Consider the following 26,016-nt stretch of genomic DNA (forward strand, 5'->3'; position numbering starts at 1 on the left):
GGGAACGTCTCAGTTTGTTGACATCGATTGTTATATCTTTAGGACTTGCTATATGAACTTAGATGTGCCACAGGGCTCAGTCATTGGCCCACTTATTTACATTTTGTACCTTGATGACTTAATAGAAAAAATAAATACCCTGCACATATGCAAGATGTTTGTTTTCGGAGATGATGTACATATTATATTAGGGAATGAAAAACTATTTTTGGATGATTTAGAAGTTACTACCAATTTCTGCCTAAATAATATTTTAACTTGGAAGATAAGGAATAGTTTTACCATTAATCCATCAAAGACTAAATGCATTATTTTTTATTCTAACCATAGCTTTAATATTAAAATTAATAACTCCAGTATAATATGTGTTGACCAATTTCGTTGCTTAGGTATTATTATTGATAATAAATTAGATTTCAGTAGCCATATTGCACGTTTACAGGGGAGTATTATTTATACACTTCATCGATTATACAATTCGGATATTTTTCTACCGTTACATGTCAGGCGTAAGGTGGCTTTCGCGCTGTTAATGTTAATGTCTGGGATATGGCATAGAGATAATAACAGGCACTTATTTAATAAATTTAAAAAACTTGAATAATGTCAAAATTAGTGAACATATTACCCCTTATGTTATTCAGTTGTTGGGCTGTACATTTAGGAAATTCTTATATTACCGTTATTTGTTTTTCTTTTATAAGATAATTTTAAATTCTTCACCACTAAACCTACGTAACTTTATTAACTTTTCAAGATCCACCACTTATGGCTTTTATTATTACCTGAATTTAAATAAAAAAAAAATAAAAATTATTTTATTTTCTTTTATTTTTTTATTTATTCATAGTAATATAAAAGCCACTGTTTGGCCAATATAATATATATTACAAAGCAGTAGTCTGAATTTATTTACAAATTTAATTAAAATTTACAAATTCCAAGTAATGATGTTAGTTTTAAAAAAAATCTAAAATGTATATAGATACTAATTAGAGAAAACAACTATCCTTATCATTCTATTCATTCATAAAAATAATGACTTCTCTGTGGAATTAATTTAATGGAATGACATAAAAAAATGTTTGCATTTATAAAGATATTTGTATAAAATTAAAAAATTTTAAATAATTTAAATATAAAATAATGAAGTTATGTAATATCTTTATTCCGAAAAATCTCGGAATCCTGTGATTGTAATTAAGCGACTGCCTACAGTCGCAATGTTTTACATATCATATATACATATGCACGTAAAAACGAAAAACGCTCTCACACCGAAGATAACACATATTTTTAAAAATGGATAATAATAACTTTAAAATCTGTACCATTTCCAAAAATGAAATAATATTGCAATATAAATAAAAAATACGTACTTGTGAGATTTTTCATTTTTGTCCGAAAGTATGGAAAAATTATAAATCGAACTTTGTTTTGGTACCAAACTTAAACCAGCGCCATCAGGAACATTGTAATGCTGTAATGTATTTAGCTTTTTCCATTCGTTTTCCGTTTTCGATGTGGTGTCTTCATCATATAAAATCACGCGACCGGTGGTCCCTGTACGCCACTCTGAAAATAAATAAAACAATAATAATATTTCGTTAAAGAATTAAATATCAATGAAACTAACGATTTCAACTCTCTAGGATGTAAATTCTATATCTAGATCAGACATGGAAAATTTCGTTATCGTACTAATTTTTTTTTAAGATTCAAAGTAAAACTTTTTAATAAAATTTACTAAATTCTTAAAAGTTTAAAAAAAAAATTTAAAAAACCCTATGGTATATAAGATTCGGCAAAGGTGAATATAGAACTCTTACTTAAATTGTCCACAAACTGGTCAATAAACCTCTCCATAGACTAATTCCTAACTAGGCCTATAGATTATGCTTACCGTTTGGTAACCACAACTAATTGTAAACCTTCCATCAAATAGGAGGAGGGTTTACAAGCGAATGCTAGGAAATAATGTCATAGATTGTTCAATGAGGCAAAGAGATACAATAATTTTATAACCTACAAAAATTCGGTGAATCGTTTAAAAATGTGACTACATTGAAAGATTTAGAATTAAAATTTCTTTTAGTTTAACTATTATACTCTTTTACAGGCAAAAATATTTACTATGCATACAGTGTCTTACATAAATATTCGAATTTATTATGAGAAACTGTATTATTTTATGATGCTACTTTAAAAATAATAATAATATTTAATATTTTTTAATGAAATTTTATTAATTTATATTATTTTTACGAAATACAAAAGTAATAAAAACTCATTAATGGTTTCCAAGAAAATGGAAAAAACCCAAAAAGGGTCATTTCAGGTACTGCGCAAAAATATTCGAATTTTTTCTAAGAACTTTTTTAGAATCCTTGAACACGTGCTTTATGGCCCATTATGCGGGTAGTGGTTATATGGAATATTTAACATTTTTTGGAAATTTGCATAATTATGTTGTAAATCCTTCCTGTGTAAGCGTTTAAAATGTTCAAAGAAAAAGAGTTGATCAATTCAAATTAAAAAATTAATTTATATCTGTATAATCAAGGCCGATCAATTAAATACATATAGGAAATGTTTGATAGATTCCCATCGACAATATATTTTGTCATTACACGCATGGAACAAAGAATTCCATCGAGTATTTACCATTATCAAGTCGTCCAAAACTGCTGTCAATACAGGACGACAGAGAAATACTGAGGAAATACCGAAGGAACCTTCATCTATCAGCTCCTAAAATTAACAACGACCTCAGGACAATCCTGTGAATAAAAATTAGTGTCGAAATTGTGCGCAAAGTACTAGGGAGCAATAATTAGCATGGTCAAGTACCAAGGTGGAAACCGCTCATATCGAAGTTAATGTGACTTGACTCCGCAAATAGATTCATAAGTAAGAATATTGGAGGTTATCTTCGACGATTAGAACAAATATAATATTTTTGGCTCAGATGGTCGTCAAATGATATGTCGAAAGCTTGGAGATGCCTTGGAATTATATAACTTAAAACCAACTGTAAAGGACCCAAGTTGCTCTGCCATATTTTGGGGTTCTGTGTCCGTCCACGGTGTTGGACTGCTACAATTTATTATTGTAATTATAGACTGGAAGGTCCACTTGTCAATTTTAGAGCAGAATTTGCATGCTAGTGCCACCAAAATGGGGCTACAACCCATTCAATTTATTTTTCAACAGAAAAACGGCCCAAAATACACGACCTGGTACCTGAAAATGTTGATCATTTACAACACTAAGTATCTTCTTTCACCAAATTTTCAATGAATTTAATGTCTGGACTTAAACTCCATTGAAAATTTGTGGTTATATTTACAAGAACAACTGTTAAATCACTCATTATCCTCTAAAACCACCATACGGTTGGTTTGCATGAAGAATGGGACATAATAACGCCAGAACTATTCCATAAATTGGTAGAAACGGTCCCACGACGCTTGGAAGTTGTTTTTAAAAACAAAGGCTACTATACAAAACATTAATTTCATTTTAATTATTCATTTTTACTTCATAATGCTAATCTAAATATGATTTATACAAAAAATTCGAATACTTTTGTGAAGCTATTTTTTGCACTTTTTTTAAAAAAAATTAAATTAGTTAGTAAATTATTTTTTTTTAATTTTTAAAATGTGATATAAAATTTAAAGACTGTCTGGACAACATTATAAATTTATTTATTTTTCCCACAAAATCTATTATAAAATGATGTCTGTTTTCATAATACATTAAATTCGAATACTTATGAGAGACAAAAGTAAAAAAATCGTTTCCTCAGGATTTGTATTAACTTAGGGCTCTTAATGTTTCATTTTATAGTTCTTAGTTGAATATTATAAAAAATTCAAAAGGTATTCTTGAAAAAGGAAAAAGTACTAAAAAGTCCCCTATTACATTTCATGCTTCTAGGTACAATATTATAGAAAATTAAAAATGTACGTTTTGAAGACCGAAAAAGTACCAAGAAGTCCCCTTTTATGTGTTCTCATTTAATCCAGCCTCTATAAACTTAATTGCATGTTACTAGCCAATAGCAACACACTACTTCATTCATATTTGTTGCTCTTATATAAACAAGCAAGTACAATGAAGTCGAGAGTTTAACGTGAACACCTGCCTTGACGGCCTAATTTCACGGTGGTCTTTTTCACCCACAGGGTAGACTAGAGACGGTCTACCCGCGCCCCTGAATTCTTCAATGAAGAACTCAGGTAGCAATTTTTGTACATGGCTGAGCCGGTCCATGTACAAGTACTTTGTTGAAGAACTCGAGCTATCTAATCTCTTGCCATAGTAGCCCCGTTGCGGAATGACAGGCAGCATGGGATCAATCCCAATGCAAACCCCGACAAGGAAAAAGCAATCACTGGTCTAAAGTCAATAGAAGGGGGTGACAAGTCCCAACATCAGGTGAAATCAATCTTCCGGTAAGCCAGAAGGTGACCACCCTTATGATGCCATGAAAGATTGCATTATTCAAAATGCAATCCCCATCATCTAATGACCCATTCCAGTGCATTCCTTAACCTCTTTAAGCCCGCGCAACCACACTACTGAGATGGCCCTGTTGGTTTGGCAACAGCACCTAGAGACATATTTGGTAGTCCGAAATACCCAACAAAATGGATCAGGATCCCTCTTTTATGAACCGATCAATGTAACAAAGGAAATAGGAATTTCCAAAGTCAATTGATTCCAATAATTGCCCCGACAAATAGTCGCGTAGCATGTATCAATATATCCTGTTGAGATGGCAACAGCACCGAAGAACTTCCCCGAAGCGTAAAAAGGCATACTAAATCAGTACTAATCTCCAATATATGGAGACTTTCCCGATCTTTCACCAATTTCCGCATCAGTTCCATTCCCATGATCATAAAGATCGCTCTACGGGATGACAGGCAACCATTGAATACTAACCTGACAATTCCCCAGCATATACCGGCGTCCCACTACACGACCGGTAAGAAATACCGATCGGGTTTAGGAATCCAGCATATGCTGCTTTGTACACAGACCTGTTCGAAGAGAGAATTATCCAACCCATTAGGTATAGGATATATCAGTCCTTAAACCAACATTCTCTCCCCGCGATTTGGGTTTCAACCACAGCCACTACGTGGATCCCGAAGGAACCTCAACCAATTGACCGGCCAGGACTAGGTCCTGTGGGCAACCGGCCACCCGTAGTGCCAGATTATATGGTACTCTGGTTAGACCCCATGCCAGATCATTCCAAGGAAAGGCCGAGGATACATCTGATCATCACCAGTTTATAGTCCCGGCAGACTAGAGGTATTGGTAGCACCTCTTTTCCCCGGGATTGCAATAACACCAAGGTGTAGCTTTCACCAAGGTAACATGCCCCCGGGGGGACAAGCAAGTACAATAACAAAAGTGAAAATATTTCAGATAGAAAAAATTTTATGGCCATTTTATTAGAAAATTGACCAACATTAATACACTTTTGCTCGCCACTGTAAGGTTTCAACATATATTTTCTTTAAGAAATATATATTAGAAATCCCATTGTATACAAGTGTATGTACTTGTAGAAAGATACTCTCATTTCTTATTTAAATACAGAATTTTAGTATATCTATACAGATGTATTTAGAAACACATATAGTAATAAAATGTAAGATTCGTGAACATGAGGATGCTCTAAAAAATATTTAAGGGGTATGTAAGATTCGCCATAGGCAATCGTTTTCTTAATTAAGAAGCAAATTTACTTACCTAAATCTAAATCATCTTTACGTGGTCTCTGGCTTGCAGGAATATTGCGATAAATAGTGTCTAAGCACTTTTCTTTTACTTGCCCTATGGTGTCACAATCTAAAACTTTTACGGGCACGTTTTCAGTATGAGATGGCAACATCTCCATATTATTACAAAATATTTGTTGTTGTATAATACTGGCGTAGACAGTCATTGGTTTAAAATCGATTAATTGACGTATAAGCTTTTCTTCGCTCAAAGAGTAGCGAGCTTCGTGTGTACACGCATCAACTGGGCCCTTATCGACTTGTCCTTTGACGGCTCGGAAAAGCATGTATAATGGTTCACCAGCACATTCCTTAAGAAATTTGTACAGTAAAAAGGTAAACCATGCGCTAAGCATTTTTTCGGCAACACTCTCAGTTCGTCTTAACAAAAGTTTTGGATGTGATTTGCCTTCAATACATTTTTCGATTAGATCGCCTAAAAGAGTTTTTAAAATATCTGTGCAATATTCTAGTTTGGATTGCAATGTAACCATAATTAATGAAGCAACGTTGACACGTTCACGCATTGAGAAATATCGATTAGATTCGAGAGTTCTTATAAAAAGCAAAAGAAATGTTTTATTCATAATAAGTTTTCCAAAGAGACGTAATCCATTTTCTTTGCGCAATAATTCTGGTCTTTCCCATTGTAATACGATGTGATCTTCGTGGTTAGGAAACAAAATTTTCATAGCATATGTGCAATAGTCCAAAAACGGTATACCTCCAGAAGTTAAATCACCTAATAATAGAAACAACACATATGATCAAATAATATATATATATATATTAAAGTAAATACGTTTTTACCTGTTAAATCTGTCATTTCAGTCTGTAATTCAGCAAAGGCTTCTTTACATTCGGCAGCAACCCTTAGTTCCAAGATATCCATCTGTTCCTGCATATTTCGAAGAACACGATTTGACTCAGATGTTTTCTTTTTATAAGCTACTAACAGTGCTACAAAAATCAATAACAAGACTATTACACCGGCTATAACAACAGCGAACGCATTTTTCCCCAGATCATGTATAATATTTGGTGAAGCATAACTTAGAACACCAATTTTATATTTCAGCGAACGTCCGACACGTACTACGACTTCAGGACCTGAACCATCTCTACCGCCACTATTACCGCCGCTATCATCATCATCATATTCACCTGCAAAGGGTTCCGGTGGAGGTCGACATGTTAGTTGTTGACGTGATAGAGATGTTATGTTGCATAGTTTCTTTCCAATAAACACTTGAACATCAGTTTCTTTGCAGGCTCGATCTAAATTGCGACCATTAATAGTTAAATATTCACTTTTGTAATATTTAACTCGTTCTTCAAAGTTGAAGTATACTGGATTGGGATATAGTTCAAAGAAGTTGTTGTGCTTGAGTGAAAGGTTTTGAACCTGCAAAACACTATCCATTAGAAAACCGTATTCTAGTTTTTCGGGATTTTCGGCGTCTATGGTATCACTGTTTGCCAATTCAATTGAAGGCGAATCACACGTCATATCAGTTGGCGATTTTACCACACACTGGCTTAAATATGTTATATTTTGATATATGACATACATACTAGGCGCTTGTATATAATTAAATTGGGTTCCACTGACTGTAATTTCGATACCGCCGGCAGGTATGCCTTTAGGAGTTTTCAACTGGACACCTGAAGGGCCGGAATATACTTGCTCAACTGTTGGGTCTAATACATATTTGTAATTATACTCATTAAATTCACGTGGGCCATTATCAAATGCCATTTTTAGGCGACCCTCAATTATGCCAGGCGATGGGGATGTTCTACAAATTGCTTGATTTACATCAACACTTAAAATTTCACAAGGCAAATGGTCGTTTATAAAAGCCTGAATACGAGAACCAGCATTTAAATATTTGCCAATTATACGTATTTTTGTGCCACCCGATACTGGTCCGTATTTAGGACTGAAATTGGTTATTTTTGGATCAACAAATTCATAATCCTCCTTTGATTCACCTCGGTAATCTCCGATTTGCACTACAATACGACCATTGCGGTACATTTGTTCTCCCGGACTATCAACTGTACAAACAATTTGTTTTGTGTCTATGTAATACTGCTGAAAAGGCATACAATTTATTCCAGCTATACGGACACCAGAATAGATATCAGTGAAGTTTTTTCCTAAATTTATTCCTCGTATAGTTATGTTGGTGCCTCCTTCCCATGGCCCAGTTTTTGGTGAAAATGAGTGAATTTCAGGGTTTGGGCAAGTTTCCATGCGATTCAACCAATCAGTTTTACCTTCATTATTATTTTTATTGCACTGTTCTTCCACTTCGCATGTATTCGTGGATGAACACCAACCACAATTATATTTTTCAGCTAAGGCTAAACACATGCCGCAGCTGTCGGCCATATCACGGCAGCGGTAAATGACGACTAAAAGAAATTATTACAATAATATTATTAATATTTTTTAATGTTGTAAAATATAACTACAACTACTTTATTACAAGAATACACGCGACGGTTTTCACTCTTGCTAGGAAAGTAGCCTTGTAATGTCTCCCGTCAATTATATTTTGAAAAAATAATGTAGTTTGTTTAATCTAGTTGTGTTTAGATGTTTCCTTCATTGATTTTATAATTAATTTTAAAACTTGACGTTGAATTAAATTTAGTTGTAGTAACAAAAATCGGCTGTAATATTATTTTAGATTTGAATCCAAGGATAATAGGGTGCCTGTTAATTTTATGTAGATCAACTGGGAAAGTCATTATTTTTTCTTAATGATAATGAACGAGATGCTATAAAATGCATATGATTTCATTCAAAGTCGACTGATTGTCTAGAAAGACTGATTAGAAAACGTTACTTCCAATTACAAGTCCTAAACGGGCACATTCTTACTTTCCTAGCTTTCAATTATGAAAGCCTAATCTTGCAATATATAAAAATCAATAGAAAACATAACCAATCATCGGAAGGGTATAAATAATATAGGAATGAAATCATTGTATACTTACCATGAATATCATGAGGATTGTCTAAGGGCTTTGAACCACCCCAAATTACCGCAAATGTTGCTGTTAAATTTGGCGACCGTGATGTATACTGAAATTCCATGTTGTCGCAATATATAGTATCACCTAATAGTTGAGCATTTAAACTAGTCACACGTCCTTCAATATTAAACTGACAAACAAATCTAGTTTGCACTATGAATTGTCCAATAATATGAACTTTAACCTTAATTGATTTACTAGTACCAGCTGCCACCAAAACTTCGCTTCCATCACCAGTGGCATTGATTGTGGGACAGAAACCGGGACCAGAACGATAACTAGGTCCTATTCGACTAACTCCAGTAACTAATATGTCATTTCGACAATTTTCGGCAGTGTCATGTGTGCAGCGATGTGCCTCAACGCACCAATCGCACGGGAATTCCGATGATACGCATCGCGTACATGACGAATGTGTACTGCAGTCAAAAAATGTAAAATCAGTCGATACTAAATCTGGTCCATTCCGTGTGCGTACGGATAATTTAGCAGTAAAATGATGTTTTCCTTGCTGAATTTGTGGCAGCATATCAGTGCGTGGAGTTGTACAATTTACACCATTGCGTTTTTTAGTGGCATTTGTAAAAAGAGCCTTTTCCTCGGTAGTAAATGCACACACGAGATTTTCTTTGAGTTGGGGCAAATGATCTATTATTAACTCTAAAGTACGTGCCGTTGTGCGTTGTAATTGATGAGGCATGACGCTAGTTATGGTTGTACATTTACCTGTCTTATAGCTAATCCAGTAGAGGGGGTCGTTAACATCATCTTGGCATGTAGATCTGGGCGAACATTTATTTTCTAATGAACACCAGCCGCAATAAGGATCGCGTGCTCCTAAACATTCGCCACACGTCTTGTAATCGCTACAGTCATATACCTTAGTTTTGGCCACTTGAGATTGCGACATTACGTATAAATGTAGGTTTTGATTATCGAAATGCATATCACGATGTATAGGAGATCCAATGTTTATTGGTATATTGGCATACTCATTTGCCACAGTACTAGATTCAACAACTACTTTCTTTAGGTAGCCATTTTGAGTGCCAATGAAAGCCACTGTATAGCCACTTGTGCTTGTTGCTGCTATCGATGTTAAATTATCTTTAAACATTACAACAGGAACAGCAGTGATGGGTTGATCTCCACCCAAAGGTGAGTTTACATCCAAACCACAAAAATCTTCGCCAATAGTTTGCAATTTAGTGGGTACACATGCCATATTTGGCGATATAAAATCTAGACCTCTTGAACCTACGCCGTTAAAACAAGATTTAATATTTTGCATGAATTTTCGGCGAATTGCTTTCAACGAGTAGATACATAAAGCTGAGTTATCGGTAGAATGATTACCACGTCCCTCAGAAAAAACAGCAAACAAAACGTCATCCTGAGGTGTTATCGAAAGATTGTCTGCTAAATCTGCACTGGGTTTTCCGAGATAAGCGGCCTGCACTAGATTATATTTGGTGCCACCCTGCTCAGTGCTTATACAGTCCACGGGAATTTCTGTATATGAATAATAATTGGAATCTTCTTGACAAATGCGCACTAGTTTCGTTATATACTCTTTGGGATTCGAATGATGATTATGTTTTAGTTGTGTTGTTAAAAAGTAAGAGAAACGTTCAGAGCTAAACCCATAAATATAGGTAACTAAGTATCCCTCTCTAGCATAGGAATTTATAAATGTTCGAGTACCCGTTGTAACAGCCGATGAGGCAATTTGAAACATTTTGGTTTTTTCTAACGAACGAGAAGCAACTGCAGGTATTTCACTGCGATATGGGGAATTATTTGTGTATGTTACCCCAACATACATAACATTTGTGACCGGATGTTGGGGCGGACCCGGTGCAATGAATGCAACAGTCGAAGAGTTGGCATCATTAGCCACCACTGCGTCGGGCACTTCCTGTTCAACGATTGACACATTCTGCAAGTTTCGTACAGTACACGTGCCCTGGAAAAGACTTCCACAAACTATTAGACGCGATGTAGCACGATCGATTAATAAAACCTTATTATAATTATCGGTGGGTTTGCGTTGGGCATGTACGGGACAATCTAAAATTGAGCACTCGACTGAATCATTTTTGGGACCCGTCTTAACGGTCTCGTGGATTTCTAAATCGGGTGATAATTGATACAATCGATTAACTCCTCCAACGTAAACACGGCCAGTAACTGTGTCCACAACCAAATGATTTAGTGTCGTATCAAAGTTAACTTTATGTGTAATAATTGTACTAACATTTTTGCTGTCATCAGGCGTTATTGATGATGCCGCTACTGAATCTGCGTTACTTGAGGATGTGCTTTTGTTTGATTTCTGAAACTGTTGCAATCTAGAGGATGTTAACGAAGAATTGCTTGTGTTTTCTGTTTTTAAATCCGCTGTTTCAAATTTGCCAATTCTATATAAAGAAGTGTCTGAATTTGTAAATAATATTCCATTGCGATCAGGCGTTAATAATGCCCCTGTTGACACATGTGCTTGATGAGACGATGACGACTTTAACGTAGAGGTAGATGATGGTATTGTTGAAGTTTCCAAGGTTTTTTGGCTACTAATTTGTTTAGATGTAACACATTGCATAACCAACATAACTGTTAGGAAGGAAAGAATAGGTATCTTCATTTTTTCACAACATATGGTTTCTGAAAGCAAAAAAAAAAAAAAACAACCTCAATTAGTAAATCTATAAACATACACACAAAAATAAAAAAGTGAATTTGTCGTAGTTATATGAATTATCAATTTGGTAATTTTTCATTCTCAGGTATCAGTCTTGAGGAGTTATATATAGAGTTCTGTAAAATTAAATCAAATGCAGTTGGTCATGATGCCATACCATTGAAATTTTTAAAAATAGTTTTTCCCTTTATTTCCTCGCATCTTCTTCACTTTGTGAATACCATTATAACTACATCGTCATTGTACCAATCAAAAAAGAGGGTCATTCTACTGAACTTGATAATTTACGACCCATTTCAATACTTCCTGTCTTTTCTAAGTTGGTTGAACATATTTTAAAAGATCAGATAATAGAGTATCTTGATCGTATGTCATTAATACATCCCTCTCAATCGGGTTTCCGGAGAGGCTATAGCACCACATCACTGCTTTTATCATTAACCGACTCTATCAGACAGCTTTTAGACAGCCGTAAAAATGTAGTATTACTTTCGGTGGATTTTTCCAAAGCCTTCGATAGGGTACTACATTCTAAACTGCTTTTTAAATTGTCGCAATATTTCGGGTTTTCCTATCATGCTTGTAATTTAATTGAATCTTATCTATATGATAGACATCAATATATATCAATCGGAACTTCGTTTTCCCACACTCAACGAATCACTAGTGGTGTTCCTCAGGGATCCGTTATCGGCCCATTGTTTTTCATGGTTTATATTAACGACCTTTTGCTAAAGTTTAAAGGTGTTTCCTTAAATTGTCTGCAAAAATCGTTTCAAATAGAGATTTAAGAAAACTTTCTTTTACTCTAGACCAATTCAAATTGAAATTATTGGAGCTGGAAGAATTGGCACCTTGAAATGTTTTCCTTTCTCCACATGTAACTTATATAAAATATAATTTAAACTGTTATACTGTTAATATTAGCCAGTTTTTATTATTGTGAATGTATGTATATGGTTTATTTATTGTTAATTGGTTATACATAATCATATATAAATATCAATTAATATTTGTTTTAGATTTTAATTATAATATTTTTAATTTACAAATATATATATTTTGTAGTTTCATATATTTAGTAGCTTTAATTAGCCATATAAGGCCCTATGGGCTCGGTTATGTAAATGAAGAATTAATTTAATTTATTTTCAAAATAAACCTAGCCTATTGGCCATAATCGGTTAATAAAAAAAAATAATATATACAAAACTTTATACCGATTTTGTCAAAATAAAATAATGGTTAAACAGGCAATGATATATTTAAAATTTACATTAAAAAATCAATATTTCCGGGAAATTAGACGAATTGCCAGAAATAGTCGGTGAATAATAAACACAACTAAAACGGCTAATTAAAAAAACGCAAAAATGGAGATAACTGAAGCCCGATTCCATGAACATTTTTGTTGAATTATCGAAAAATATAACAGTGACGCCAAGAAACCTGATGGATATGTCTTTAATTCGCACTTCAATAAATACTCTACATGCCAAATTGCCTCTTATTCTTTATCTAGAATGAATCAACGAAACAGGATGAAATTTCCAAAAATTTATCAAAACTTATAGATACAATGAATAAAATGGCAACCCTTGCCTAAATAAAACGTTATTTTATACTCAGCTGTCGTTTCTAACTTTAAAACTTTTAACAATTTATAAGACGATTTCTTAAATTTTTGGATTAATGTAATTGCTGAACAATATATTGTTGAAATTATTAAAAGGTGCATCATTTTCGATTGTGATTAATTTAATCTTATTGGTTTGACTTTGCTGCCGTAGTTTATATCCATCAACTGAGCTTTATTTGTTTATTGCTATTGACATGCCAGCTACCAAACCTTACAAGTGTAATATATGTCATGATGCCCTTGGAAAGACCCAAAGTAGTATACAATGCAAAATATGTAAATTGTGGTTGTATATTAAGTCTGCTAAACCTAAGAACCCTTTCTCCTTCTCCTGCAATAACTGTGTTCTTTCGCTGCTGATCACACATGCACATCACTAAACCGCTTTTTATGGATATGACCTCACCACACACTTTATTTTGACGTCTGTGGTGAGGTCATAATATTTGATCAATATTTTTGATGAAAAATGGAAAAAGTGTTTTCGAAGAATATCGTAGGATATTATCCTCTTTAGCATGTAGTGAGATCAAATTCTAAAAAATAACAAATTTTTCTTTGCAAATAACCATTTGTTGTAGCTGTGAACTCAAAGTTACGCTCTTAATCGAGACAAATTAAAAAAAAAAAATCTTGGGACAACGGTGTCACGTATACCTGAAAGAGTTAAGGATTTGAAAGCAAGTTTTGATGATTTTGTAAACTCAAATAAGGAGGACAATATGCTTTTACAGATACAATAGCTCAACTTTTGATTAATTTTAAAAATGAAATATCAGATTGTATTAAAGATATGAAATCCGATATAGTGGCTTGCAGTAAATTAATTTATCAAATCAATACCTCGGCCAAAATTGCTGATATTGAAATTTTTAATCTGAATTCATTTTCTAATTTGTTAGTTTTTTTCGTTAAATCTCTGTGTATTGGCTGATCTCATTGTTTATTGCTTACGATAGTGAGTAAATTTAATCATTTATGATATTGATTTTTGATTATTTGATTTGAAGGCTACTATAAAAAATATTAATTTAATTTTAATTATTATTATTATTAATATTAATTTCAATTTAATTATTATAAAATTCGAATACTTTTGTGAAGCTATTTTATACACTTTTTAAAAAAAGATAAATAAGTTTAAGTACATTATTTTTTTTAAATTTTTAAAATGTGTTATAAAATTTAAGGACTGTCTAGACATCATAATAAATTTATTTATTTATTTATTTTTCTATTATAAAATGATGTCTGTTTTCATAATACATTAAATTCGAATACTTATGAGAGACACTGTAGTTAGTTTGAAAGGAGGATGTACATTAGGGTTATGACTTTTTGTAAGCAGGAGCTTGTTGGACGTGAACATGAATATGATATTATTTTTTCGCGATGGTGAAAAAAGTTCCCGCACCAAAGGCGATGAAGTTTTGTATAGATTTTACTTTTTCTATATGAGAAAAATAAATATTTTTACCAACATTTTTGCATTTGTATTACATTATCTTAAAGAGAATAATGTTCTTTAAATCCTTGTTATTTAAATTTAATTTTTAACAAATCGCGATAATATTGCATGTTATAGAAAATAGTATACTTTTATATGAAAATAATTAAAATAATTTTTGAAAAATAACGAACGAAAGTATTTTTGACCGAATTGACTTAAAAAATAGCCTAATATTATCAGGACAGTATTGGATATAAGGCAGCGCTACGGTATTTTGCCGCCAAAAAAAGTCATTACCCTAATGTACATATACATTAAGTCCGAGAAATACACCTAGGCCTCTATCGGGCCTGTTGTGCGTTCCTTAACCAGTGCCTCAGGTGGGAATCGAACCCACCACCTCCGGTCTACCAGACTAAAACACTAACCACTAACCTACCGGAGACCACTCTTGGAAATTAAAGCATATAAATTTACAAATATCCGTTCAGTGTCCCCATATAAGACAGAATTTTGCTCTGAACATTAAAATAATTGAATCCAGAAAAATCAAGAAAAAAATTTACAGCAAACTGTTGTACTTCCTTTATTCGAACAACAGTTAACATTTTGAGCATAATCTAAAATGATCCAACTTCCTTTAAAGTATAATATAAATATCAAAATTATTCAGTTATTCACATGAAATAATCTATACCTTTCACTTAAAAAATTTACTGAATATTCTTTGAACGTGTTTTTGGAAATGTCTCGGTGTTCATTCATGATGTCATAATTTTACCAATATATCAATAAAATGTCCTACAAGGCTTCACACTTAAAAATTAATACCGATATAGAAACGATAGGTCCTACCAATAAAACACACAAAAAATCCCCTAAAGATTAGTTAGTCATCTACGACATTTTCAGTTGATAAGTTTTTTCGGTATTACTTGCATTTTTTATATTAAATTATATATTCGTATTTTTTAAATTTCATTAGGATACTTTGGTTTCTATGTCCACTCTGAACTATTATAAATTATTAAATATTAAAACTTTGCTTAAAATTTGACCTGGAGATCGATACAAATATTTTTTTCTGAAATAAAGAAAATGTGTGTATGAAACTAAAGAGCCACAGCTCAACAAAATACACAAGGCAGTGTAACCAACAGACATCCAAACATACGAAACGAAATACAGAAAAAAACAAAAACAAAATACACAACGCAATGATACCAACAGACATCCAAACATACGAAATTCAATACACCAAGAAAACAAACACAATATACACAAGGCAATGAAACACACAGCCATCCAAACATACGAAACGAAATACTCAAAATAATAAAAAAAAATACAAAGGCAATGAATAAGCAGTGTTTTGTTGTTTATTTTTTATGAAATTTTCAGAGGTTGTCTCGGATTTTTGCTTATATCTCTGTTGTTTATGAACGGATTTTGCTGATTTTAAATAGGAAACTTCTCGAAAACATTTCTGATAGAATTATTGAAGATTTGGATCCCGAAGATATCTGGGGTCTTCAGAAAACTGATTTCAACAGACAGACGAACAGACACAGACAGACGGACATGGCTTAATCGACTCCGCTATCTATGAGGATTCAGAATACATATACTTTATGGAGTTGGAAAATTATATTTTGGAAATTACAAACGGAATGACAAACTTATATATAAACTTATACTTATATAATAAACAAACAGTCTGTTGCCCGGGTTTCTTCTAAAATAAAGAGAATATTATTCTGGCTGTAAGACTATACTTTTTTTATTAGATGTCAAAATGTAGCTTATAACGATAAAATAGTTATTATATTCTTCTGCATTTTGTTTAATACTTAAAGTCAGTTTCTGGACAAAATGTCCCTTAAAAATTTACAAATTGAAAATGAGCTTTAATTAGGAAATTTTGACTAATTTGTAGAAACATTTAGGAAACTTTTTTTGAGAAATTATACTGAAATCAGCATTCTCAATCACTGGTAGGGAACTAAGGACACTTTCAAATTAGTTGTTTTATTTTTCTCATGATTTAAAGAACTATTCAGTTTAAATTCGGTCACACTGTACTTTGAATTGTAGTGCGCCTGGTGTATAGAGATAAACGGATTCGGGGCATTTTATTAACTACAAAATTTCAAGCGATTTTCTTTCTATTTGAAAAAGTACAGGCAATTGAAGAAACTCTAAAACGATTATGAATCATTCTGCACAAAATTATGAAAAATTTGGAAGATTTCAAATTCCTTTAAAAATAAAAAAATTAAGTTTTTTCCTGTTCTAAAAAATATGAATTTTTGGTTGATAATCTTCTAAAAGTATAAAAAGATATCGAAAGATCAATTTATCCAAATTTTATATGAACAATGCTTTCTATGCATCGTTTGAGAGGTCTACCTATATAAGATTTGCAAAATTGCTGTCTTTCGGCAACCGAAATTATATCATGATAATTTTTTGATGACATATTTACCTGATCATAGATTTTTATTGTTATCTCGATTAATAATAAATTTAAAATTTTTTATTTTTGATATAAAACTCGATTTGTATGGAAAATATGAGTGATTACGGATCTTTATTGTTTTCTCAAATTGAGAGTTATTTAGAGTAATTCTTTAAAGAATTATATAAATAGAAATTTTAAGGGGAGATATGAATGATTTTCTAAATAGATTTAGGTGTTAAAGGAAGGAACCACAGCCGATTTAAAATTCGAAATGAAAATGTAATATGAATATATTATTTCCCTATTTTAGAAGCGGTTTTTGTTCAGTAGGTTTTATTCTGCATACAAAGGTGGCACCGTAGACATTCATTTAAGATCTAATAAAGATTCTGTTTTAAAATAGTTATTCTCTGAGAATATACAGCAGACTACAGGGTTTTAAATAAAAACAGTTTTCCGGTGGAAAACGCTTCAGATAAAAATCGATTTTTGATAATAAATTAAATTGAATACAGATTTTTATTTTACCTAATCGTAAAGTTAGTTAAGGATCTACAAACATTTTAGAGTTTTCATATAAAACTAAATTTTTGATTAAAAATTTAACTAAATAATAATTCTTATATATTATATTCTTGATCCTTATTAGATTCTGAGTCGATTTAGCTATGTCCGTCTGTCTGTGTAAAACACGCTCACGTTAAAACGAAGCAATAAAAATTCACGAAATTCACCTAAAATATTCCCTATTATACGGTCCAGTTTGGTATTGAAAATCAGTAAAAAGTTATGATTGAAAATTTCAGACTACCTCGAAAAAATAACGTTTTTTTCCAACTCTTAAGTAGTTTTCTCAGAAACTACCAAAGATATTTCGATGAATTTTGTCACACATTATTTTTTTGTGCCAGGGATTAAGTATGTTCAAACTCATAACAATTGATCCAATATTTCCCATAACCCCCATACAAAGGTGTATATTCCCGGATATAAGTTTATCGTTAATAACTCCCTCAAATATATCGGTATCAACACAAAATTTTGTACATACAAATATAATATGAATAGAAATCATACTACCAACGTAGATCTCAGTCGGTCCACAATTGGTCATAGCTCCCATGTAAGGTCCAATTCCAAAAATCACGTAATCACACATATTTCATTGACAAATAAAGCTTTTGTGATAAAATTTGAGCGGAATATGTTTTGTGTACATACAAATCATTCTACCAAATTTCTTTTCGTATCGGTCCATTATTAGTCATAGCTCCCATATAAAGCCCACTTCCGGAAATCACTTAAACGCACATATTTAATTGTCAAACAAAGGTATCTTGATAAAATTCGACACAAATATGTTTCGTCTCTATATGAATCACCCTACAAATATAGGGTCCATACGAATATAGGGTCCACTTCCCAAAATCATTTAAACGCATATATTTCATTGATAAATAAAGCTATCGGTAAAAAATTCAACTTGAATATGTTTTGTGTACATATTAATAAAAAGTAGCTTGCTGGTGGAGGGTATTTAAGATTCGGCATAGCCGAATATAGCACTATAACTTGTTAACTTCTGAGGTTAGACCTATTAAATGCCAAATTTTATGTAAATAAGTTTATTAGTTATGTAGTGAAAGAGTAAAAAAAGAGTTTAATATATATATATATTATTATATTATAGGTTTTGAAGATGTAATGTGCCGTACTGTTCATTCCACAACATTCATTATAACAGATTTCATGAAAATCGGATCAGTAGATTTTTGTATACCTGAACGTAAATTTGGTTTAATAATTGTTTTACAAAAAGTTGGTGTAAAAAGGGGCGTGGCGTCCGATCCTGACCTATCGTTTCAGTAGTTTTCTGTAAGTCTCGAATGAAGTTTTTGTATAACAATTATATAGAAAAAAGTGAGCATAAGAAGAATGGTGACGTCAAATCATTATTTTATATAGCCTATTGTTCTATTTTAGAATAGAACTATTAGTGTTCTAAATTTCATGTAAATCGGTTCAGTAGTTCGTCCGTGAAAGCGTAACAAAAGTCTGTTTGTTACGCTTTCATATAATTATAGGATAAGATATAGGTAAGGATAGTTTTATAAAAAGTGGGCGTAGAAAGGGGCGTGGCATCGGATCAAGTTCTTATATATAGCCTATAGTTCTTTCCAAGCTTATACCTATCGCTATGCAAAATTTCAGGTTAATCGGTTTAGTAGTTTTTGCATATTGTGGTTGCAAAATTGGTGTAATAATAGTTTTACAAAAAGTGGGCGTAAAAAGGGGCGTGTCATCCGATCAAGATTTTATATAGCCTGTTGTTTCTTTTGGGGTTAGACCTAATAGCGGTCCAAATTTCATGTAAATCGGTTCAGTAGTTTTGCGTGAAAGCGTAACAAACAAACAGTCTGTTTTATATATATTATATAGGATTCTGTATCCTTATATGTAGATAGCGGAGTCGATTAATCCACGTTCTTCTGTCTGTGTGTTTGTTCAAATCAATTTTCTGAAGACCCCATATATCTTCGAGATTCAAATCTTCAATAGTTCTGTTAGCCATGCTTTCGAGAAGTTTCCTACTTAAAATCCGTCCTTAAATAACGGAGATATAAGCAAAAAACCAAGACAACCTCTGAAAATTTCATCAAAAAAGGAAATGTTAATGCATGCTTAAAAAAAACGTATGTTTGGTTTCATTGTTTTGTGTATTTTGTGTGTTGGCAACCACTGGTTGTATGTTGGCTTTTTTTTTCACTTTGAATTGGAAAAAAACATATATTTGAATGTGTGTTGGTTTCACTGCCTTGTGCATTCTGTTTTTGTTTTTTTGCGTTTTATTTCGTTTAGCGTTCTTGTTGTTGTTACTTTTGCTGTTACTAAAGTAATGGTATAGTATAGTAATTATTTATTTCTTACATTTCAATTGCCATATAAATTCAGAACGGCGATTAGAGAAAACTTCAGGACAAAATTTGGGAACAAACAAGGCTTTTACACGTTTACATAGTTTTAAGTTACATGTGTCTTTAAAATACTTGTTAATATTTTTATTTGCTTGTTTAACCTTTTATTAGAACAATAAACTTGAAAAACTTTACTACAATTGTAATATTTTATTTCAAAACTATTACCTGGCGATTTTTTAGATGTCATTTGTTTGTCATCACTATTTACTGTTGATCTTTGTCGGAATGCATGAGAAATTGGACATCTATATGATATGTAATAGATTTGTCCTTGGTGTTGACAATTGCTCATTTTGTCTTTAGGAAATTTTACAAAATATCATGAAGTTGTTTGTATGAGGCAGTGACTCTGACAAGTCATAAAGTATTTACTAAAGACGTCTTAAGAAAATTTTAAGTAGCCTACTATCTTTAGATCTTCAATCTCTATGAAGGAGATCATAAAGGACCTTATGATCTCCGAGTGGAGGTGCACCTTTTTGTGGTGCATAACCCTTCTTAACCTAAACTTTAACCAAACAAAATGGTAAATAATGTCACTAAAAGGTGAAATATACACGCCAAATCGAATACCCAAACAAAACAAAAAAACAATGAATCCTCGAGAGACATAAATTATTCACAAAAAAAAACAAAGAATTGCGGTTTAACAATTTAATGCTGTCCTCAAATTAAATTCCATATGAAAATATTATTGGACGACTAAAACATATACTCAAGAGAAACACGCCAATCTGACTTTAATATGGCAATAAAAACTCCACAACAACTCGACAAACAATTCACGTTCCCACTGTTATAATACTGTCAAGAATGCCTCAAAGAATACAAATCATCTAACATGTCAAAAACTAAGAATTTAAAAATCATATAACGAAACGATCAGTACGAATTTTATTACAAAAAATCAAAAAATGCCAGTTTCAAAACGAAAAAGTAACAGAAAGTCCCCTTTTATAGATTTTCATTCAATCAGGGTGCTGGGTGTTTAATTCTATGGATGTAAATTTAATATTAAAAAATAAAAATAGTACCAATTGAAAATCGAAAAGGTTCCCATTTACTCTGGACCCTACATTCTAAATTTCATGTTGCTATGTTAAATATTATGGAAAACTCAAAAAGTACCTTTTTAAGAATGAAAAAGTACCAAAATGTTCTCTTTTATAGGTTCTCCGGGTTTTACATGCTTAATTTTATATTTCATGGTTTATAATATTATAAAAAAACTTAAAAAGTACTTTTTGAAGTGATAACATGTACCAAAAAGTCACCTTTAATAGGTTCTTACGGCTTAAACTTATTATACGTATAACTCTCCAATCTTGAAAAAATGTACACCACTTATAAAGCTTTCAGTTCTATGATTTGTGATATACACTAGTGGCCGAAATTAAGCAACTTATATTGTTGTTTATGTGAAACCGTTTATAAAATTTTCGACGCTGAAGATTTTTTAAATTTGTTTTTTGTTTTAAGTATTGTATATTACTAACTAAAAAATTATAAAAACAAATTTCTCAAATTTTCTTTGTTGAATATGATTTAAATACACAGAAATAATTTCTACTACATTTGAATTGGCAAAAACTAAAGCAACTTCTTCATAAATATTTTCTAAATTAATTTTTAACATAATTCATAGCATATCCATATTTTTTATAGCAGGAGCACATCTGGAAAACATAGAAGTCTCCAGTTGCATTACATGATCCTTTAAAATGTTGTTACATGGGTATTTTATGCAATCACAATATTATCCCTTTAAGTTTTTCTATATCATTATGAGAACCGATCTGCAATGATCCAAAATTATAAAATTTGGCTTCAGATCAGGAGATTGAGTTGTTCGATGAAAAATTTTAACATTTGATGCCTCCTACCTATGACCTGTCAACATTTGTGGTGTGTTTTTGGCCATTTTCGACTTGGAATTCTCGAAAATCTTATAATAATCGGAATGTTTTCATCCCTTAAAGATGTTCTCTGATATTTGCCAAATGAGTACAATATCAGAGTCAGAAAAGTTATTCCAGACCATGATTGAAGCTCCTTTATGCCTCCATGTAAAAAACTAAATTTAAAAAATCTTCAGCGTGGAAAATTTTGTAAGCGATTCCATATAAATGCAAAATCAGTTGCATTAGCATCGGCTAATAGTGTATGTCATTTGGGCAACAAATGTTTAGTTTTAGAGTTATAGACCTTCAACGTTATAATTTTTTTTATTTTATTTATTATTAACAATTATATCTGAGCCCAAAGTTAGTTAAAAAATTTACTACCTACAATGAAGAACCACTTAACATAGAGTAAATAACAAAATGTTTAAAAACAAATATAATATAAATCTTATATGTATGTATATATATTCTTAAGATTAGATAGGAAGAATAAAGAGAGAGAAAGAGAAGGATATAGATATAGAAGAGAAAATATAAGTATTTTATTCAGGATTTTGCCTTTCTAATATTGTTTATTGGCCTATTGAGGCTTTATATAATAATAATAATAAATAAATAAAAATCAATTGCAAGATGGTGATAAAAATCAATTATAAATCATTATTTAGAAGATGAACAAATATTTAATTTTTGAAGGTGTTATAAGAAATATTGTAAAAACAAGTAAAAGTCGCGACTTTATATAATTAAGAAAAGAACATTTTAAAAATCTGCAAACATAAATTGATACATGATTATGACTTTTTCAAGATTAGAGAGTTATACCCAATGTATATTTGTTACATTCTCACTTACTCAGGGCTTTACATGCCTAATTTCGTTTCTAAGCTCAATATTATAGAAAATTCAAAAAGTAGCCTTTGAAGAAGGAAAAAGTACCAAAGAATTCCTTTTTATGTGTTCTCAGTGACTCCATGCTTAATTTCATATTTCTTGGTTAAATATTATAGAAGACTCAAAAATTACCTTTTGAAAAACGACCAAAAAGTTCTCTTTTATGGTTCTCGTGTACTCCGGGCTTTACATACTTTATTTTCTGTTTCTAGGTTTAATATTATAGAAAACTAAAAAAGCACCTTTTGATGAACGAAAATTTACCAAAAAGTCTCTTTTTATACGTTCTCACTTACTCCGGGCCCTACACGCTTAATTTCATATTGATAGGTTAAATATTATAGAGAATGCAAAAAGTAACTTTTGAAGAACTTTTATAGGTTCTCACTTTTACCGGGCCCTACATGCTTAATTGTTTCTATATTTAATGTTTCTAGATTTAATGTTTCTAGATTTAATGTTTCTAGATTTAATGTTTCTAGATTTAATGACTCGAATTATTCGGCCAAGGGCTGTCAACCCCAGCAACAACAATACAATTATCTGCAGCGGAGCAACATCTTCCGGCATTGCTGCTCCGCATCCTTTTGGTCCGCGCCGGAATTGAATTAAATCCCGGACCATGGTTCTGCACAGTTTGCCAGAACCGACTGCATATGTCCATCCAATTAAGGTGCAACTCTTGTTTGGTTCGTGGAGTTTAGAGACAGACGCTTCAAACCCCGCCTCCACACCTCCACAAGGCATGGAAGTGATTTCATATGCGGACGACTGTACTATCATGGCGACGGGCCACAACATTGATGAATTATGCGTTCTGGTGATCTCCACGAAATACATCAGTTCTTCACTGCGCGTAACCTGTACCTGGACGAAGGAAGTAAACCTAAACCTTGGCATCGTGGTCGATGGAGTCCAAATTCCGACCGTGCACCACCCAAAAATTTGGGGGTCACATTTGATAGCCTCTTTACTTCCTCAGCTCATGCCACTGCAATCAGCCCAATTTTTAGGCCTGGACATTGAAGTAGAACCCCCCAACTAGATTATTGTATAGTTTTAGCTGTTACAACAACAACAGACGATCAACACCATATTCATTAAAAAAAAAATAGAACAACATCCTGTTTCTCACTATTATGGAATATGGCAGACAAACATCTCATAAAAAGATTAAAAAAATTACAATAGTGGAATCAATCAATAAATTTTGTGTAAACTTACTATTAATTGAATTGTATTTAAATAATATTCAGGAAAAATACCTTTGTAATATAAGTTTTAATAGTTTTAATATCCTTTTTTATATTACTGTTTAAATAAATAAATAAAATGGACGTAGTACCGCACTACAATCTGATCAGACAACAAAAAAGATATTAAATATATAGCAATGGATGATATGGGAAATATCCCAGACACAAAGTAACAAAACAAATCATAGGCTTCATATAATAAAGCTGAATGTGATACATCGTCTAGAAGTAAGAAGTAGTAAATCCATATACATACATCGTCAGTATATTATTGGTTTGACTTATTCGCCAAACACTTTTTATTGAGAAAAACGATTTAGAAGGTTTACATAAACTTTTCTCAAAATTTACGTGATAAATTTTTTCATTTTCACAGTTGATTTCGACATATGTTTTGAACGAAATTATAGACTTATACACCGTTATGTGAAATTGTAAAAAAGTTATTAAGATTTTAATGACAACAATAATTCCTGTTTTATGGTCTATATAAATTTTTTATTTTTGTTTTCCCTTTTTAGGGTCTATATTGATACAAATTGAGTATTTTTTTATACCCGTCATAAAATAAGATCCGAACGAAAACAGCCAGAGGGCTAAAATTTTCCACATATATTTTTTATTGATGCAGGTAGCTTGGTGTTGAAAACGGACAGTACCGTACAATAATTTCACCCATAGCCTCATAAACAAACATAAGTGCCCGCCCAGAATACATTTTAAGTACCAGACTTAAAAATAACAGTATAGCCATAATATGTCATAATAACAGTATAGCCATAATATGTCAAAATCTCCCTACCAATTTTTATTAGTTTCCTGCTTTGAAAATATCTGTATAGCTATGAAATTCACCATAAATAAGTTTTATTATGAACAAAATCTATCTAGCAAATTTCATAAGGATCGGTCTATAATTGACTCTACCCTACATATAAGGTCCCCTTTATAAAGTACTTTAACACCTATTACTATTCTAAAAATACCGGTAAAACAATGAAATCCAGCAAAAATAAGTTTTACAAGAACCAAAATTTTAAGAGGATTAGTCCATATTTATCCAATTTATTATCAATGAATCCAAATGTTAAGTATTATGATAGAAATACTCAACAAACTGATTTGATTTAAAATAAGAGTCACTCTTTGAAATTGTGAAGAACATCGTCCATAATAAAACTAAGCCCTCATTAAAGAACTTATTCCAATGTTCACATTAACTTTAAATTCACCTTATATTTACCAGACATGCTTAGATGGTGGGTATATAAGATTCGGTACAGCCTAAATATTACACTCTTACCTGTTTATTATGGCAGTGAAGAAAAGCGGTCTATACGCCAAACAGTGGCGTATGGAGCAAAACAATATTTATTTTGTTTTATACGTGCGAGTGGCTAGAATATTTAATAATTCGCCCAGCTCTCTTTGAACATTATTCCAATGTTCACATTGACTTTAAATTCACCTTATATTTACCAGACATGCTTAGATGGTGGGTATATAAGATTCGGTACAGCCTAAATATTACACTCTTACCTGTTTATTATGGCAGTGAAGAAAAGCGGTCTATACGCCAAACAGTGGCGTATGGAGCAAAACAATATTTATTTTGTTTTATACGTGCGAGTGGCTAGAATATTTAATAATTCGCCCAGCTCTCTTTGAACATTTCGATTTTCTTATAACACCTTCAAAAATAAAATATTTGTTCAGCTTCTAAATCAGACCTGGGATAAATGCATTAAATTTGTTAATGCATTAACAATTTTTTCACAATTAAAAAAAAATGTATGTTAATGCAAGTTTATTACATTAACATTAACATGGGTACATTTAATGCATTAAATTTGCATTAACATTAAATATTTTTGAATTTAATGC

The 26,016-nt window shown here is 31.9% G+C and overlaps 1 protein-coding gene across 1 annotated transcript in view; it reads right to left on the minus strand.

Moving 5' to 3' along the window:
- Positions 1 to 1,303: 1,303 nt before the first annotated feature.
- Positions 1,304 to 26,016, minus strand: part of LOC119601903 (plexin-A2) — a 35,725-nt gene continuing 11,012 nt past the window's right edge. The window contains exons 3-6 of the mRNA XM_037953140.1: positions 8,811 to 11,513; positions 6,612 to 8,222; positions 5,773 to 6,543; positions 1,304 to 1,575 (exon numbers count right to left, since the gene is read on the minus strand). Coding sequence (XP_037809068.1) covers positions 1,319 to 1,575; positions 5,773 to 6,543; positions 6,612 to 8,222; positions 8,811 to 11,493 — 5,322 coding nt within the window. The 5' untranslated portion in view covers positions 11,494 to 11,513 and the 3' untranslated portion in view covers positions 1,304 to 1,318. The remainder of the gene's footprint in view (positions 1,576 to 5,772; positions 6,544 to 6,611; positions 8,223 to 8,810; positions 11,514 to 26,016) is intronic.

This window comes from Lucilia sericata, unplaced genomic scaffold, assembly GCF_015586225.1.
Source record: "Lucilia sericata isolate MDLA Ls3-8-SP2 unplaced genomic scaffold, ASM1558622v1 Contig000198F_arrow, whole genome shotgun sequence".
Classification (NCBI taxonomy): Eukaryota; Metazoa; Arthropoda; class Insecta; order Diptera; family Calliphoridae; genus Lucilia; species Lucilia sericata.